At 40.5% G+C, this 20,005-nt stretch overlaps 1 protein-coding gene across 1 annotated transcript in view; it reads right to left on the minus strand.

The window, feature by feature from the left end:
• C/EBP (chorion specific C/EBP) overlaps positions 1 to 13,296 on the minus strand; it is a 31,082-nt gene extending 17,786 nt beyond the window's left edge. Inside the window, 1 exon segment of the mRNA NM_001043909.1 lies at positions 11,958 to 13,296. Coding sequence (NP_001037374.1) covers positions 11,964 to 12,797 — 834 coding nt within the window. The 5' untranslated portion in view covers positions 12,798 to 13,296 and the 3' untranslated portion in view covers positions 11,958 to 11,963.
• Between the last annotated feature and the right edge of the window lie 6,709 nt (positions 13,297 to 20,005).

Consider the following 20,005-nt stretch of genomic DNA (forward strand, 5'->3'; position numbering starts at 1 on the left):
AAGTAATTATAATTGACGACTTACGAAAACAGAAGGGAATAACCATTATGTGCTATTTACTTTTCTTTTTCAATTTCCGTGTTTGACGTAATTTTTTTATTTTATTTTTATTTTTATTGCTTGGATGGGTGGACGGGCTGACAGCCCACCTGGTATTACCGGAGCCAATGGGAACCACCAAAGTGGTTACTGGAGCCCATAGACATCCACAACGTAAATGCGCCACCCACCTTGAGATATAAGTTCTAAGGTCTCAAGTATAGTTACAACGGCTGCCCCAACCTTCAAACCGAAACGCATTACTGCTTCACGACACAAACAGGCAGGCTGGTGGTACCTACCCGTGCGGACTCACAAGAGGTCCTACCACCAGTAATAAAAGTACAATTATACTGTTCCTAATACTCCTCACATATAAAATACGTGTTAAATAGTCTGTGTTTAAATTAATATTAACATTGTGAGTTTTTTTTTTAATGCAGTTAACTTTCTTTTTTTTTTTTTGATTGAAGGATTACTGGTGGCCCGGATGCCTTTCCAGTTTCACCAGGACAGGTGGGCGAGCAAAGGCTCAGCCAGGAGGGGTGCAGTTAACTACAAACTATGGCTATGTATGGAAGATGAATAGTTAATAATATTACCAGGTATAATAAGATGTGTTAAGAATGCCTTTACAGTGTTAATTAAGACTTAAAATTCAAGGCATTCTAAAGCATTGTTTTTATTTTTTTAATTAAGCGTTTAATAAAAAAAAAATCCTTTGTTTTTGTTCTGTTGAGGAATATATGTATATATATACTAATATATAATTCTACAGTGGTTGTTCCGTTATAACTACTGAACCATGGATCCGATTGAAACTTGGTATTCATGTAGAAAATACATGTACTTAATGGATAGGCTAATATTTGTATGAGTGTTGAACTCCCTTATAATAATGACAATAAATAATAATGTTAATTTTAAATGCGCAGCGAAGCGGGCGAGTACGGCTATATAATAAACAATATATGGATTTAAAATTGCTGAATCAAAAAAATCTTAACTTTTTTTATATATGAAATTGAAAATTTGAAAGAAGATGGTACCAGGTTAACATAAAATATTGGAGGTGTGATTCGGCGCCGTCACAGATTTCCCCGGACGTTACCGAAAACTTTCCAACATGGCCGTTGCTCCTGCGCCTGCGAGAATCGTGTCATGCAATACAGCGCCATGCTCAAATCAATTAATTTTGGTAGGTATTTATTTTGAGAATTATTTAATGAAAATCTATTTTATGTACATGTTAAGCACGTGTTATAATATAATTGCATTCGATTTATTTTTCTGTGTCAATAATGCTGTTTAGGAAAATGTAACAAATCCCAAAATGATGAATTTACAGTAAGTAAACAGTCTTAGAAAGCGCGATCATTGAAATGAAATATTAAAAATAATATTATCCGGACATAGTAGAACCATCAAACGGAACGTTCTTAAGAGTATGCAGAGAATAGAAATGGCAGTGGCTCCGGTTGTCTCTTTAACCATGAAAGACTGACTGCCCTCCAAAGCATTAAACAGCCAACGCAATACACAATTACACTATACGAACTGATAAACTAGACCTCTATTCTGAACACCAATAACCGATATATCGGAAAGTCGTATAAGCATCAGTGTATTGCGTGACATAAGACGATCGTTTGACACACATACGAGTCGTTACGAAATGCGGAGCGGGCTCCGTCTGGCACCACTTGTCCCTCCGCTGACCGACCCGCAGCATTCACTACCCAACCAACCACACTGACAGACATGAAACGCATTTTATAAGTCGTCGTGGCCTAAAGGATAAGACGTCCGGTGCATTCGTATGTAGCGATGCACCGGTGTTCGAATCTCAGTCGGGTACCAATTTTTCTAATGAAATACGTAATTGACAAATGTTCACGATTGACTTCCACGGTGAAGGAATCGTGTATATAAAAATCAAAATCGTAAAATTATAATTAGCGTAATTACTGGTGTTGGGACCTCTTGTGAGTCCGCACGGGTAGGTACCACCACCCTGCCTATTTCTGCCGTGAAGCAGTAATGCGTTTCAGTTTGAAAGGTGGGGCAGCCGTTGTAATTATACTTGAGACCTTAGAACTTTATCATTGTGGCGCATTTACGTTGTAGATGTCTATGGATTCCAGTAACCACTTAACACCAGCTGAACTGTGAGCTCGTCCACCCACGTAAGCAAAAAAAAAAACGCGAAATCAGAAATGCAAGCCGTGTAGCCACAACGACTTCAAATGTCCAAACTGTACCATCAGTGGCAAAGAATTCTAGACTATTCTAGATCAATTTTCAAAGTATTTATTATTTACTTATTTATTATTTACTTATTTATTATTTAATTATTTACTTATAAAAGAGTTTATGCGAAACGAATTAATGTAGAAACAATATTTGGTAAATCTAGAAACGGTTTTTCGATTATGACGCCGAAAATTATGTGGAAAATTTCTATTGCATAGCAGTCATTCGCCTTTTAATGATTTTATTTTGTAATTATAGGTCCTAGTAAATTTACAGAGCATTACAAATGCATCCTGCTCTTGTTAAAACTCCAACAAGTTACCGTATCCGTTATTTGCTGAATATTCCTACTGCTTTTTTATTTTATTGCTTAGATGGTTGGACGAGCTCACAGCCCACCTGGTATTAAGTGGTTACTGGAGCCCATAGACATCTGCGACGTAAATGCTCCACCCACCTTGAGATATGTTATAAGGTCTCAAGTATAGTTACAACGGCTTCCCTACCCTTCAAACCGAAACACATTACTGCTTCACGGCAGAAATAGGCAGGTTTTTTGATGTTTTCGAAAACTGGAAAATGCTTGCCGTTTCGCAAATAATTCATGCAGTTTATAATCGAGTTGGTCGTGACAGCATATCGAGTCGTATCGAATAAAATTGCATTTACATACGTGTTATTATTGTTTGAAGACACAGATTTTGATTTCTATCATAAAACTCGACATGTACGGTCTAGATAAATAAAATATATAGATACATAATGCAATTTAAACATTGCCACCCTTAAGACAGGAGGCAGAAATGTGAACAATGAAATGGACAACACAGTGGTATAAACCTGTACGGTCTGACAACACCAGCAGTGACCGAGACAAAATACTTCACTTTCTCCGAATTAGAGCACTATAGTCTGTCAAACATAGCTTGATATTTGGGACACTTGGAACTTCTCGAATTTAAGAGATTATAGAAAGAATGGCATTTGAAAATGAAATCGATTATCTTTTTTTTTTTTCGAAATAAACCTGACTACAGAAATATGAGTCGCCAACTGTCTCGTGTATCATGCTATGTTTAACAACATGCTTCTAACTTAATAGTTATTTACTTGAAATGCTAGAGATTAAACAGCAGTATAGTATCTTATTTGAATATCTGATTTACGAGCGTGAAGCTCAAAATGTTAGGAATGACTCATTTTGGTTGTTTGATAAACGCTGGTAGGTATAGGTTGTACCTTAGCATAATATTTAGCTGTTTTCTTCTACAAGTATGTAAGGATGATTTTTTTACTTAATCGATTTATTGGTTGATTTAATCGATTTAATAATTATTATTTTTTATCGCTTAGATGGGTGGACAAGGTCACAGCCCACCTGGTGTTAAGTGGTTACTGGAGCCCATAGACATCTACAACGTAAATGCGCCACCCACCTTGAGATATAAGTTCTAAGGTCTCAGTATAGTTACAACGGTTACCCCACCCTTCAAACCGAAACGCTTTACTGCTTCACGACAGATATTGGTAGAGTGGTGGTACCTACCCGTATGCTCACAAGAGGTTCTACCACCAATAAAAAAAATAAAAATAAAAAATATTATTGACAATACACTATTTTCTAACATTTCATTAAAATCTTTACTTACTTTACTGTTTTATCCACTAAAATATATGAGGTATTATTTCAAATGAGTCGTCTATTATCAAAGGTGATAAAGGCAATCTGTGCATTTGGACAAAAAAATGTTATTGATATGTCAATACAGATTGATTTGAATATAATCGTCTCCTTCAAAGAATACGGTTCAAAACCTGCATTAAATAAAGGTTAATACTTAAACTGTTATTTATCTAAGATGTCGTTCAGGAGAGTTTTGTGACTGCCAATGGAATACAAAGTCAATAATTCGTTTTTCTGATTTACCACTAATTGTCCAAAAGTCACATTGCGGGCTTTGATAATAGTCGACTCAAATGCTCCAATATAGAAATAGGGAGGTGAATTTAAAATGACAACCATAAAAATATCGCGCATTATGCCGTCCAAAAACACAAAAGGCGCATATAAGCGAAAAAGTGAAAGTCAGGTCACACGCACACACGCACCGCGCGTATACACGCACCGCGCCCACACACTGTTATACAGACTTAGAATGATCTATCTTCTCTATCGACGAACAACGTGGATTCTGGCGTCCACATTGACACATGAGGTCCGAACCTTGCAACACGAACTTATAATACCCAAAGTAATTTCAAGCAATACTAAATTCAACGTTACGTCTTCATTACGCTATCTAATTTGTGTAAAAGTTTTTTATTGCATATGTTTTTTTTTTATTGCTTAGATGGCTGGACGAGCTCACAGCCCACCTGGTTTTAAGTGGTTACTGGAGCCCATAGACATCTACAACGTAAATGCGCCACCCACCCTGAGATGTAAGTTCTAAGGTCTCAAAGGTCTCACTATAGTTACAACGGCTGCCCCACCCTTCAAACCGAAACGCTTCACGGTAGAAATAGGCAGGGTGGTGGTACCTACCCGTGTGGACTCACAAGAGGTCCTACCCCCAATATAGCCAGTGTTTGACATCAAACAAAGCTGCCGTTTACGTCTTAGATCGCGTTTAATTAAAGAGTCATACTAGGGGATTTGAATCCCAAGAGTCTCATCTCACGATGCAAACACCAGACCATTAAGTTAGATTTTTTTATGCTTGCACATCGTATTGAATAACTCCTCCTCAGGTTAGAGCCACGTGAGCTCACTTACTCGCCTGGTTACGCCGCCATATCCTCTAAAGACTTATCTTATTAACTTGGGTAGAAAAAAAAGGAAGATTAACTTAAAAAAATAATGAACGTCATTCAAATGGGAGCTAAATTTATACTAGTATGAGAAGGCAATGAAAAAGCTAATTACGTTGTTCTAATTTCTAAATCGGTGATTGTAACAACTTTATATATAGGCTCGGTACATCCCATTTTAAATTTACCAAAATCTTTCATATTTAAAATTGGTTAAGCACTTGGTGCCAAGTTCGAGAATTAATAATTTTTTTTCTTTAAGTAATTAATATAATAGCAATTTTATAAAACGCTGATGCAAGTACCAAAAAATTTATAAAAGTAATAAAAAAATTCAATTTATTTTCTAATAATCAGGTCGATACGTTTTATTCATAAAATGGCTAAAAAACAATATTCCAGGTCTTTAAAAAAAAAATTTGACTTGCATTGGCATTCTATTTTGCCGGTCAATTTATTTTTCTTTTTAAAAATCATTCTGTATTAAAACTTAAAACAATATCTGGCACAAACCAACCTGCCTGCGCTTCGTAAGCCGCTAACCCTAGTACATGAATGTACGAACTATTTATACAATGCTGAATCATTCGTTTGTGGGCGACTTATTTATGTCCTTAGATAAATATGTTAATCGACGAGAAAATGGCGTGTGAACTAAACAAAACGGATTCTAAGCACAGCGGTCGTTGGTTCGACGCTGGTATTTTCCGTTTTTTTTTTATTACTTACGCATATTAAATTTAAGAAAAATAAACATTTGTTTGAAGGGTGGGGGTGGTGAGGGCAGTCGATGTACTGTAAAAACTGAGGCCTAAGAACTCAGGTCTCAAGGTAGGTGGCGGTATTCTTCGTAGGTGTCTATGGGCTCCGGTAACAACTTAACACCAGGTGGACCGTGAGCTCGTCCAACCAAATAAGCAACAAAAAAATAATAATTAAAGCTCTTCGGAAAACGAACTTAATTCAGAAAAAAACCGATATACGAAGTCGTCGTGGCCTAAGGAAGAAGATGCCCGGTGTGCCCGCATTAATCAATGGACTGGGTCAATGTTCGAATCCCACACGCAGGTAATTTTTTTTTCTCACAAAATACATATTTGAAACATATTTTTCCTACCCATGCTGATAGCCTTGAGAGGGTATTTCAGCTTCTCCTTGACGTGTAGGTGAGCTCAAGGGGCTCAAACCGGGAGTATTGCTAACGCTGGTCCTAGCAAGAGCAGTGCTTCGCAGAATCTACCACCGGATCGGAAACGCGACCCACTGAGAAGATCCGGCGAGAAACTCAGTGGGCTGTGTCTATGGGAACATATTCAATGAATGACTTCCACGATGAAGGACTAACATCGTTCGAATGATACTTCCTGAGGTTTATTTAACAGAGTTTAAATGCTTTCAATACGTCTCTGTCTACCTACGTTAGGCTTGAAGATACCATTGTTTCCCAATAAGGAGCAAAATACTTTAAAATAAGATTCTTTGAACGGAAGTCATAACTAGGGCGCGTGTAGCGAAAATACTCTATCAATGGAATCGATAATGGTCCTTTTAAAATTCAGCATAAAGCTTAATATCGCTTGCAGCTTCAACTTCGAAAATGAAAGTGGTCGCTGACGGGTTTCACACAAAGGTATTTGAATCAGCGAATCCTGTGGCTGTGAGGTTTTGGCCTAGCGGTAACAAAGGTCGTGATAAATCGCTGGTTTGAGACATGAGGCCGAATTCTCAATTGCGTAATATAACGGATTCCCTACCCTATACCCGACGTAAATACCCTATAGGAATGCATTATTACCTCACGGTAAAAATCGGTGGTAGATTCTGCGAAGCACGGCTCTTGCTAGGGTTCGTGTTAGCAACGTCATCAGGTTTGAGCCCCGTGAGCTCACCTACTGAGGTTACGCTGAAATAGCCTCTCAAGGCTATCAGCTTAGGTAGGAAAAAAAGGCAAAAATAAGCAGGTTGGTGATACATACCCGTACGGGCTTATAATACGCGCTACCCCTATTGGTTACAGGTTGGGGAAAGCAGTGTGTGTAGTGGGCTGTAGTATTAGGATGGGCAAGGAACTTGATAAATAAACTCGCGAGGATTACACGTATAAAATTTGTATATTTTTAAAATTTTATAAATAGCGTACAATGGCACGGAAAAAAAAGAATGACCAACTAAGACATTCCAAAATTCAAAATTCAAATGTAATGTCAGAAACCACAACAATAAAAAAGGTTTTATACCAATTTGTTGGGTTCCCAACAGTGTGCAGGTAGAATATCCAGAAGACCGATTCCACATCACCTAATCCTTCTACGAGAACTGATGGGATTCTGCCATTCTAGGCTACAACACAGCCAATTTGCTTTGCAATCAATGTTTTTTTATCAAGCCCTTCTTAATGTGTGACACGCGAAAAGTTAATAAGAAATGGTAGGGGTTTGAATGATAATTCGCGTTTAAATCTAAGCTTTCACGTACCTAACTTTTTTTTTATTGCTAGATGGGTGGACGAGCTCACAGCCCACCTGGTGTTAAGTGGTTACTGGAGCCCATAGACATCTACGACGTAAATATAAGTTCTAAGGTCTCAAGTATAGTTACAACGGCTGCCCCACCCTTCAAACCGAAACGCATTACTGCTTCACGGCAGAAATAGGCAGGGCGGTGGTACCTACCCGCGCGGACTCACAAGAGGTCCTACCACCAGTAAAGTCCATCCATCTCTCCATCTATAATTAAATTTAAACTAAATTAAGCGCTATCCGTTCGTAATAAGATCTATACTGTATGCAACGAAACTATGTCGTGATATATGTCACGTTGGCAACGCATTTGTTTTGTCGTTAAAAAACGTCTTAAGAACCAAGCGGTGATTTATTGAAAATAGAATTTTATGTGGCTGTAAAAAGTTTCAAATTTGTGCGGGGATTCTCAACGTTGATGGTTTTTTGTATCTACTTCTCAATTCCAGTAGTTTAAAAAAAAAAAACGATTAACATACAAATCATTTTAATGAATTATTTTGGCGAGTATAGTATAATATTTAAAACAGTAAGTACATTTTGGTACTTCGAAATTTTATGATTTTTACTAACGCACAGATCAGCTTACGGCTGGTGTAGAGCGGTTCTCGGGCCCATGGACATCACATGAAGTGGCAATAAAACTTTTTACTGGTTTAATTATTTCACGAATGCTTAAAGAAAGGCGTTTCAAGACCTTAATGTGAGGCTGCACGGGCCGCCTTCATATCGGAATGTAGGTTTTTTGGCTATGATGTTCACTAAAATAATATAATAGGCCCCTGGGTCGCCATTTCTACATGTTTTTTATTTTTTTTAAGCCCTTGTGGGCAGATGAGCATACGGCCCACCTTATGGTGAGTGGTTACCGTCGCCCATGGACTTCAGCAATGCTAGGGGCAGAGCCTACCGCTTAATACTCTCCACAAGCCTCGTTTGAAGTAAGACATGCCATAGCGCTCGGGAAACACCGTGGAGGGGAGCTCATTCCAAAGCCGGATGGTACCTGTCAAAATTGATCTCTAGAAACGCACTGTAGATAACAACAGTGGCTCCAGGTATTATGAATGAACTCTACACCAGTGGCGGGCAGTGCGATGGTAAAAACGAGATGATGGTATTATCTCGAACATCAGTTTTATTTTCTATAACGGAACAACCCTAAACCAAGGTACCTAAAGTCCTAAGAAAAGATCACCTTGGATTGAAAACATTTTATGCAGAGCTAGTATTGGGGCGGCCTGTTCAACAATAATAAAAATACCCATACTACTAACATTAATATAAAAGTTTGTATTTCTGTTAATTTTCAGGAACCGTTGCTGTTTTCGAAAAGAGTTTGAAGAACTGTTTGTAATATTGGTACAATCTACGACAATCTCACCGATAGTTTAGTCAACTCCTTTATCAGGCGTTAACTCACTGCGGGTGCTATGTACTGTGCAATCGGGCATTTTGCGTTGATTCATTTGCAATGCAACACAGAACATGACTGTTATCGACCATCTCAAGACAATAGGTTGAGGTGTCTATGAATTCCGATAATCATTTAGCATTAACGGGGTGGGGGCTAGATCACCCACCCATCAATAAAAAAACCTAACACCCATAAAGGTCGTACTCAAAACGTCCTCAACATTCACTCTATCGAGAATCACTTCGGGGTTGCTCGATACTAGATTATATTTTACTGTCACCTGGACGGTCTTTTGACTCAAGGGCGGATCCAGCTTTGGCGCCAGGAGGGGGTCACATAGTCGTGGGCAAGTTAAGAACTTATAATTTAATTTTGATAACAATAGATAATAAATAAATCATGATGTTCTCCAATTAGTCCAAGTTAGTTCAAGTCCTGGAACTAGCTCAGGGGGGGTCGTGACCCCCATGACCCACCCCCTGGATCCGCCGTTGTTTTGACTTAAAAATAAATTAAAATATAGTAAAAACTACTACTATCACTAGAATAATCACATTGTTCAATAAACGTGAGCGAAACAATATTTATAATAATCTATATCATAAATTTTCTGACACTTGTATCCTCACCTCGACTGAGGTATTTTGTCGAGCAATACGTCGAGGAATTTTAGAGTTCTTTGAATATGTGTGATATATCTTTGGAGAATTATCACTGTTTATAGCGCAAAGCACGGGATTTTTAGCTTTATTGTTGTATGAACGAATGTGTGTTTTCACCCATTTCTGAATATTCAAAAGTTATCGTAACATATTAATGGCTATAGTCAGGAGGTGGACAGAGGCTGTCTGTTCAAAAAAAATTTAGATTGTTAGTTTATTGTCTTGTTGAAACTATCATCTATAAGTATATTATATATAAAAATGAATTGCTGTTCGTTAGTCTCGCTAAAACTCGAGAACGGCTGGACCGATTTGGCTAATTTTGGTCTTGAGTTATTTGTGGAAGTCTAGAGAAGATTTAAAAGGTAGATAAGTATGAAAATGCTCGGAATTAAATAAAAATAACAATTTTGTTTTCCCTTTGATGTATCCCCCGTCGGACGGATTCCTTTTGTTTGTTTTAAGTTTATTTTATACAAAAGTTTAGGTCTTTCCGATCGATTGAGGCACTACGAAGTCTGGCGGGTCAGCTAGTTTAGAATAAAAACAAGATATTTAAAAAACAATCAATCAGTAGAAGCGAATTTTTCTTTATAAAAAAAATCATATTCTCTCGAAGGATTGTTTGTCTCGTGGGATTAGTGAATAGAGACTCGACTATACCACGGGATCCGGGTTCGATTCCCTGTCCAAGTAATTAGTTCGGGGTATATTTTTTAATATTTTTTTAATGACGTCATTTTGCACAAACCAATATTATTAGTCACCTTCCTTAATTGTCATATTTACTTAATTATATTTAATAGACTGCCGTGTTAGATAAGTAAATAGAACTACTAGGTTAATTATGTGATTTTCTTTTGCTAAAACTTCGAGCCCATCTCTTATGGAAATCCGCATTAATAAATTTCACAGAGATGTCATGTTATTGACAGTGACTTATTGACAAAATTGAACAGGCGTTGTGTGAATAGAGTTTCTGGAAATTAATGTTGATCTCGAATTCACGTGGGACAAATTAGTGCTGAGCTTATTATTACATATTTTACAGAAATTGCTAAAGGAATATTTGAAAAAAGTACGTCATAAAAACATTAAATAAAAAAAATAAAAATCAATGCTAAATTCACAGCAAAATAATTTGAAAGGGATATATTTAATGTAACTTATAAAAAAGAAATTTTAGACATAGGCGCTCTAAGACATCCGTACAGGTCGATACCTTGTACCTTTCTAATCAAACTGCGCAAACAGTCGGTATTCCGACGCTCCGCACGTTATACGCATTAATAGAGAGTCGATATATCGACAGTTCGCGCTTAAAGAGTTACGATCCCAGGAGACCACCTTTTCAGTATGTAAATTGCGGCGGAAATAACACATGATTTGTTCTATTTTTTCCTTGTTGGAAATTTGCAGACATCAAAAGTGATAATAAAATAGCATCTACTTACAAAAATCCCTAGACTAAGAGCCAGGGAATGCAAATCTCTAAACGGTGAATCTAAGAGAAAAAAATTTGAGAAAATATCAGAGTTACGCTGAAGCAAGATATTTCGAAGTTACATTCTTTAAATGATGAACTTATTATTATTCAAGTGCGGGACAAAAATCCAAGTGATTGATGATTAAATCATTAATAATAGCGAAAAGAATGTCAAATTAATAATAAAAAAAAAAACACCAAATCTGGAAGTTCCGTATAAAGCCCATTATTGTTCGAAGTTGAAAACAAAGGATTTTTTCTCTGACACATATAAACTTAAATAAGTCATTTGACACGTGATTTTATTATGAAAATAGGCACGTGTGTCGAGAGTCATTGCAATCATGATTAATGATTTAACTTTAAGTTTTTAAACAAATCAAAGATAGCACGCGATTTATTCAAACAATACAGAGAGCTCAGATCGAAAGCGAATAGTGATGCAAATAGAAAATAATGACAATCCGCCATTTGTCAAATTAATGTTTTGAGGTCATTTATTAATGATCCAACGGACGGACTGCCTCGTCTAATGATTTCCGCTGAATATTTAGTTGAAAGAACTGCATCGGTCCTCGACGGGAACGATACGAAAATATTGCATAACGTTGCCATAAAAATAACAAAAACCCTTTCTTTACGCCGTGTGATTTACGACTTTCCATGCTCGCACGAAAATCCACACACACTCGCAGTTTATCGGGTCGAACACAGATGCATTTGCACGCACACTAGGGCAGGCTCGGTTGACATAACACGCACACACTCACCTATGGTCAAAGCGTGTGGTCCTGGGAGTGCGGGCCTCCCAGCTGCAGCATCGACCGGCACAGCTCCGTGATCTCCGGGTGGTTCAAGTTTATCAGGTGCACGTACATCTGCTTGTGGAGGCTCAGCTCCCCCGAAACCGCCTCGAGCCTCTTCAGCAAGGCCTCCTTCTCTCTCAGCAATGTTTTCACTTTTTCTTCGACTTCGCGGGAACGTACTTTAGCCTTTTCCCGGGATTTCCTCACGGCTATGTTGTTGCGCTCCCTTCGCCTTCTGTATTCGTCAGTTCCCTTGTCTATTACTTTGCCTGAGGATCGTCTCGGAGGTGCCGGTTTGTGTTTCAGCAGAGGAGGAAGCAGAGGTCCTCCCAGAGGCGGTAGGGGTGTGAAACTTCCTGTGTAAGGATTGTTAACGCCGACTGGCGGCTGCGGATTGTATTGTCCTGTGTATTGCGAGCATGTGACCGTTCTTCGGAAGTCCTGCGGTTCTGGCGGCTCTTCTTTAATTGGGGGCGCCTGCTCGTGTGCCGAGCTGGCTTGTACTGGCGCGTAGGACGCTCCGGAGTGGACCGGTTGCGGCATGTACGCCAGCGTCGTCCTCGTGAACCGGGGCTGAGGCGATCGACCTCCGGGTAGGATTTCCTGAAAGAGGGCCATCGTTTCCTCGCCCCGGAACTGATCCTCGATGAGGTGTTGCAGATCCAAGCTGATCTCCTGTCCATTGAGCTCGTCGAGTTCCGGTGGTGGGAAAGCCGATCTTTTATCCTCGACGACTTTTTTGAGGTCTGGTTGGGGAGGCGGCGGAGGCGCTGCCGCCGCATCGTACATCTGGGGAGACTCCATCCCGCCGCTCGGGCCAATCACGGGCCCAGCGGCGCCGGCGGCCCGAGCCTCCACGTCAAAGCACTGAGAAGCCGTCACTAAAGCACATGCACCGTGTGTGAATCCGTGCGGTCGGCGTGCGTTGCGCGTCGCGATATCACGTGCAAGTCAGCGGGTCGGGGCGAGCGCGCGTGCACTCGCGGCGGCGGTGTGGCGCGGACTGGGCGCCGCACACGCCGCGCGCTCTCGCAAGGTTGCCCGGAAGGAACCGCGGCGACCTGAAAGTTCGCAGTAAAAGTTTACGCGCACCACACACCACGCGGGGGTGATAATTGGATCTGCTTACCCCGTCAGAGTACATACAGACTTGCAGTCTTGCAAAACGCGGGAGCCTTGCACTAAATATTTTAAAAAAAAAGTCTACTGAGCCCGCGAATACATAAACTGCTAATTTAAGTGCAACAAACGCGTATTTCAGGGAAAATTTATTTTTGCGTATTTACAAATCGCGTATCCACACAAATATAATAAAATGATATAAAATTCTACGATTTGCTACAATATACAATATCAATTCAGAAGTCAATTATTGAATTGTCAGTAATTAAAAAACCGTTTTGTTTTTTTAAGTTTCATTAATTACCTTTTACTATGCTTATTTTAAAATCAACAAATCAATCTTCAAATCACAGATACAAGATAAACATGAAACTCATTATATCAAAAAAATGTCCAAAACTAACCTATCTTTTGTATCAAATAGCTTCTCTATTGAAAACGAAAGAAAATCAAATACAAATTAATATTCTCTTATAAGCAATTCGTTGATTACCACGCAGCTGAACTTGAACTTAGGTATTTCCACAGAGCATTTCCTTCGATTTGAAAACTTTCATCGGAAAGGCTACGAATTGCCATCCCAAAATTATCGAAAAATAAATTGCCACACCCACGAATGTCCACGAAATCACTCTATCATCACGCATCCACGTTGCCAGTGATAAGCGGTAATCTGTTTGAGATCTGACACGGGCGTACGTGGTCAATCACAGATGCGCTAGGTGCGATAAGTTTTTTTAAAGCAGTTGCTTAATCTTATGAAACCCTAGTACACGACGACCGCTTTCGAAACATGAACGCCTGGTAGTTTTTTATTTATTTTCAAAGCCTGTATATTGCTATAGGTAGTTCCGCGCTGCTGTCCATGGGCAGCAACGACGGCAAAAGATGACCTTTAATTAAATATATATATCGATTATTAGGTATTTCAGTTTAGTTCATTTTAAAGGCGGAATGTGCGAGGTGATTAAATTTGGATTTAGTAAAATTATCTAACTCGACTTAAATTTTTTAAAATTACTAATGAGATGAAAGCTAATAATAGCATAATGAGAATAATAATTATACTAAAATTTATATTTAAACAATAAGTTTTTTAAATGGAATTTTCCGTCATAAATCAATAAAATTAAAATATAATTAACATCTAATTCACTACAAGAATTTTAAATTTACGATACGCAATTTTTACTAGTCTTACATTTCTAACAGCGGTTTGGTTATGTTAATAACCTTGTCTCTACATATAAAAATGATAGTATGCTGTGTCTTAAATGAAAATGAACTTCCAAATCTATTTATTTATAACAGAAAGCGCTAAGGAAACTGAAAGCGCGAACTGGTGGCAGGACCTCTTGTGAGTCCGCACGGGTAGGTACCACCACCCCGCCTATTTCTGCCGTGAAGCAGTAATGCGTTTCGGTTTGAAGGGTGGGGCAGCCGTTGTAACTATACTTGAGACCTAGAATTTATATCTCAAGGTGGGTGGCGCAATTACGTTGTAGATGTCTATGGGCTCCAGTAACCACTTCACACCAGGTGGGCTGTGAGCTCGTCCACCCATCTAAGCAATAAAAAAAATAATTAAATCCGCTTATAAAAACATTTAAAACATATACAACCCACATCATATTGTATTACGCAGGCATTGTACAAATTAAAAAAAAAAGTGTGTGTATTTTTATGAACTAGCTGTTTCTAAGCTTATTTTTGCATGTAAAACAAAACGTCAGACTTATTATTTTACCTTTGTAGACAAGAATGGTCTACGAATAATAATGGAAAGTGTTATTGCCTGTAAAAATACTACAATTTTCTCGTTTTCAACATCAAGCAAGAAATAACAGTGCTAAAATCGGGCCTCAAAACAGGAAGGCGGTTTTTTTGTATCCTACCTAAGCTGATGGCTTTGAGAGGCAATCGTAACCTTAACAAGTATTAGAGCTCTCATCTCAAACCTGACGTTGCTAACACTAGCCCTAGCAAGAGCAGTGCTTCGCAGAATCTACCACCGGATCGGAAACGCGACCCACTGAAAAGATCTGGCGAGAAACTCAGTGGGCTTTTTTTTTTACTTTTATTGCTTAGATGGGTGGACGAGCTCACAGCCCACCTGTTGTTAAGTTGCTGGAGCCCATAGACATCTACAGCGTAAATGCGCCACCCACCTTGAGGTATGTTGGCACTCTGAATATTACTTAATTTGGCAGAGCGACTAAACATGGTAATTTCCTGATCTAGCTGCCAGGCTGCGTTGGAGCCCTAGTAACCTCCCCTCCACGAAGGGAGGCGCGGTGAACGGCCGACCGACTCTACGCTGTGATGCAATCCAACAACAAAACAGTCGATTTGCTGCAGATTGGCCACTGTGAAAAATTAAATAATAAAATATGAATTTAAGATCACATGAAACTACGTGAATTAAGACTAAGTTGAAAAACCTACCCGTACTGACTCACAAGCCCACAGCCCTGCCTATTTCTGCCGAGAAGCAGTAATGCGTTTCGGTTTGAAGGGCGCGGCAGCCGTTGTAACTATACTGAGACCTTAGAACTCACATCTCAAGATGGGTGGCGGCATTTATGTTGTAGATGTATATAGGCTCCGGTAACAACTTAACACCACTCCGCTCGTCCACTCATCTATGCAATAAAAAAAGGAAGGTATCTCCCTAGTCACCTAAGTGCAGTGTGCTGTTCTGATTTGGGAACTAAATGCTTTTTTTTATATCTCAAGGTAGGTGGCGGCATTTACGTTGTGGATGTCTATGGGCTCCAGTAACCAATTAAAACCAGGTGGGCTGTGAGCTCGTCTCCCCACTTAAACAATAAAAAAAAGAAGTTGATGTACTATACAATTTCCTAGGTTTCCTATAGGAAGGGGAGAGTGAGCGAAGAAAATGTATATGATAGAGGAATATGGAAGGAGAAAACATAAAACGCCGACCCCAGGTGACTGGGAGAATGGCAGGAGAATGATGATGATACTATTTCCTAGATAAAGTATATATATACTCTGTACTAACATAGGTACGTATATAGATAATAAGTAGTTTGCATTAATTAAATTGCGCAAATATTTATTTCTATTAATGTAAATGATTGTACAATGTAAATAGAGGAATAGTCATAATTTACATAACTTATTAGTTCGTTTTATAAGTAACCCTTCTTAATGGGACGGTATTTTACAACATGACAGATTTTTATTTTAAATTATTTAGAAAATTACATTATGCACTATAAACAAACAATTTATGGGAATAATAAGTAAAAAAATACGTATAGCCATAGTCGAGACGTTTCATTCAGAAAAATATACTCTTCTTTTTGTAGTGGCTTTTAGTGTCATGTTACACGACTGCGCACAACACAGGACTTTTTAGGAACGTATCTACCGCGTTATAGGAGGGTTGGCTGTTTATTCCACTAGATCCCAACCAGGCTTTAGGTTAAGGTTGTTTTGACATTCATTTTTATTTTTTGTTTTATTATTATAATTATTTTATTCCGAAATTGTAGTTAATGAATGTAATATGTATGAAAAATTTGAAGTAAATGAAATAAATAAAAATAATCGGTAAAAAATAATAATAATTCCGAAGCGGCCATTTCACATCGCGCTGCTGTCTCAGTGAGTGGGTAAGTAGGCGGACGCCAGCGCAGAAAGCGGTTTTGTGACGCAACCCGCGCCGCTAACCCAGTCACTGTGCACTACCAGACGCCAGCCTCATGATGTACTGGAACCAATGCCTCCAATTGTAAAAGGCTTTATATCGCCTTCGAATGCAGACCAGCAAAAGAGGCTGGTAGTACGCCGTGGCTCATGGAAAGCGGCAATATCATCATGCACTACTAGACGACGGCCTCATGATGTACTGGAACCGATGCCTCCGATTGTAAAAGGTTTTCTATCGCCTTCGAATGCAGACCAGAAAAAGGGGCTGGTAGTACGCCGTGGCTCATAGAAAGCGGCAATATCATCATGCACTACCAGACGCCAGCCTCATGATGTACTGGAACCAATGCCTCCAATCGTAAAAGGCTTTCTATCGCCTTCGAATGCAGACCAGCAAAGGAGGCTGGTGGTTCGCCGTCGCTCAGGAAAGCGGCAATATAATTATCCTACCGCTGTTGAGATTTAGGCCGCATGTACACGGACATGTCGTGATGCTTGAGAAACGCTAGTTCATCCTAGAAGAGGGCAGTAGGTACGTGATGGATATGTATTTGTAAATGCCCGGCGGGTCCCCGGTTCCAGGGGCGAAGGATGGTGACCTGTGACATATAGGTTTGGAAAAGTAGTTCAACAATCTATTTTTTTTATTACTTAGATGGGTGGTCAAGCTTACAGCCCACCTGGTGTTAAGTGGTTACTGGAGCCCATAGACATAACAACGTAAATACGCCACCTATCTTAAGATATAAGTTCTAAGGTCACACGGAAGACCTGGTTTTAAGGAGTCACCCTAGTCCCATAGAACTTGAAAACCCCAGCTCACCTATACTATAGCTCAATGCGTTGTGTAAAAACGTAACACTCTTCAAGCTCTAACTCCTGACTTCTCCTCAGCACCAATAGGAATGATTGTGGTCATATGCGGACTAACAGACATCTTACCACCAGTAATTTCGCAAATTATAATGTTGCGAATTTGATTTTATTATTATTTTATTGTCTTTGTAGACAGACGAGCATACGGCCCACGTGATTGTAATGATTACCATCGCCCATGGACGTCAGCAGTGCCAAGGGCAGAGCCAAGTCGCTGCCTACTGTTAAGTATTCTTTACAAGCCTCGTTTGAAGAAGGGCAATTGAATTACACGATATTCCTTCATCATAGAGATGATGAGTTAAGTATTGCATCACAAATAATTGTAAATAGACATGCTTTAACAAAAACCGACTTCAAATATAAAAAAAAGATATTCCAATCTAAATTAATATACACTAAAAACAATAATCATCGAAATCGGTTGACGTGATATTGAGTTATTGAGTTATTCATCTATTTGTCGCGCACGTACTTAATGCAAATTTAAGACTTATATGGTTTTCTCATGTATACCATTATCAGAACTGGACTAAATAACTGGAACCACACGAGAAGCGTCAGCTTTCTAATAAAAAAAAGAATCATCAAAATCGATTCACCCAGACAAAAGTTATGAGGTAATAAACATAAAAAAAAAACATCCAGTCGAATTGAGAACCTCCTCCGTTTTTGAAGTCGGTTAAAAATTATACCTACCTCCCTTGGAGTTATATACGTTAATTAAGCATTAACTGCACAAAAAGAGAAGATAACTGAAGTTGGTGTTGAGAGTTGACACGCGTGACGGTTTCTAACCGGCGAACCTGTGTCGGGTCACGTACATCGATTGGCCCCTCTGCACTCTCTCCAGATAACCTTTGCTTGTCCGTAACTATCATTACAATAATTTTTCGGTTGAACTAAATTAAGGCCACTCTTTTTTTATAGTTTTCACAAGTCGTGCATATACGAGTAATTGTAATAACTAGTTACTGTACAAACCAATGCACATCGCCCACTAAGCTTTAGAAGTCATCGTGGCTTAATGGTTTTTTTTTTTTTTTATTATTTTTTTTTTTTTTTTGTTCAGGAGGAAATCGCCGGACTTCCGCCCTTTTCTGGGGATACTGGGCGGGGTATGTCAGAGTCCTGTCGCTCAACAACCAACGTCCAAACCTCGCATGAGAAATAACTCATGACAAGGCAAAGGGGGGAAAGTGAAGCGTTTAGTGCGGAGCACATCTCTCCCATCACCCTCCCCCTCGGGACGCCGGACTGGCGGTCGTCGGCGCCACGACCACCAGCCCTCTCGGTCGGCAGACTGTCCGAAGCCCGCCTAGATGGCGCCGGTTAGAGTGGGTTACCCTACGGAATACCCCGCTGAGCCAGAACCAGCGTGGGTCGAGGATAGCCGGCCTTCCATCACCTGGATGCTCTTGCGTAAAACGCGTGCAGAGCAGCTTGCACGTCGTCTTCTTAGGCCCCCCTCGCCGGTCCCCAGACCGACATGTGAGGGGGACCCGAAACACTTAGAGGGCCAGGGCTTGGGCGAGATCCGCCTCCCTGGCCCCCGCTCGACGGCGGCGGGATTGTGCGTCTCTCACGCGCCCCGCCGCCTCCTTCTGCGAGATGGTGCACTCGCAGAAGTCGAGCATCGCCTTCCACGACTCGTCGTCGCCGAGCATCGATGCCACAACACTCGGCAACGACAAGTCGGTTCCTATTTTTGCGACGAGGACACGGCGCCACCCCTCCCATGCGGGGCAGGCGACGAGCGTATGCTCTGCCGTGTCCAAGTCGCAACCACAATGGTGGCACTCTGCCGTCGGCTCGGCTGTGATCCGGTGCAGGAACTCACCGAAACAACCATGCCCAGTGAGCACCTGCGTGAGCCGGAAAGTGAGGCATCCTCTGTCACGATTCACCCAATCCACAAGGACCGGGCGAATCGCCTCGACGGTCCTACGACCAGCCGAAGGATCAGCCAGCCGTCTGGACCATGACTCCAGCATGGACCGCCGAGATTGGGCCCTCCGTGCTCTGACCACACTGGGGCTGGGACGCGCCACGCCCCGGGCACGAAGTTCAGCCCGCCACCTATAGTCAGCGGCGAGCGCCTCCGCTGCCAGAACCCAAGGCGGCGTCCCAGCCAGTACACACGCCGCCTCAAAGGAGATGGTGCGATAACCATGGATGACCCTGACCGCGATGGTGCGTTGCGGCCGTTGCAGCAGCTTCGCCACCCCCACGGCCAGGGACTGGCCCCACACGGGCGCCCCGTATAGGGCCATTGATCGCACCACCCCCGTATAGAGACGGCGCGTCACCTGGTCAGGCCCCCCGACGTTGGGCAG

Source organism: Bombyx mori, chromosome 20 (genome assembly GCF_030269925.1).
Source record: "Bombyx mori chromosome 20, ASM3026992v2".
NCBI lineage: Eukaryota > Metazoa > Arthropoda > Insecta > Lepidoptera > Bombycidae > Bombyx > Bombyx mori.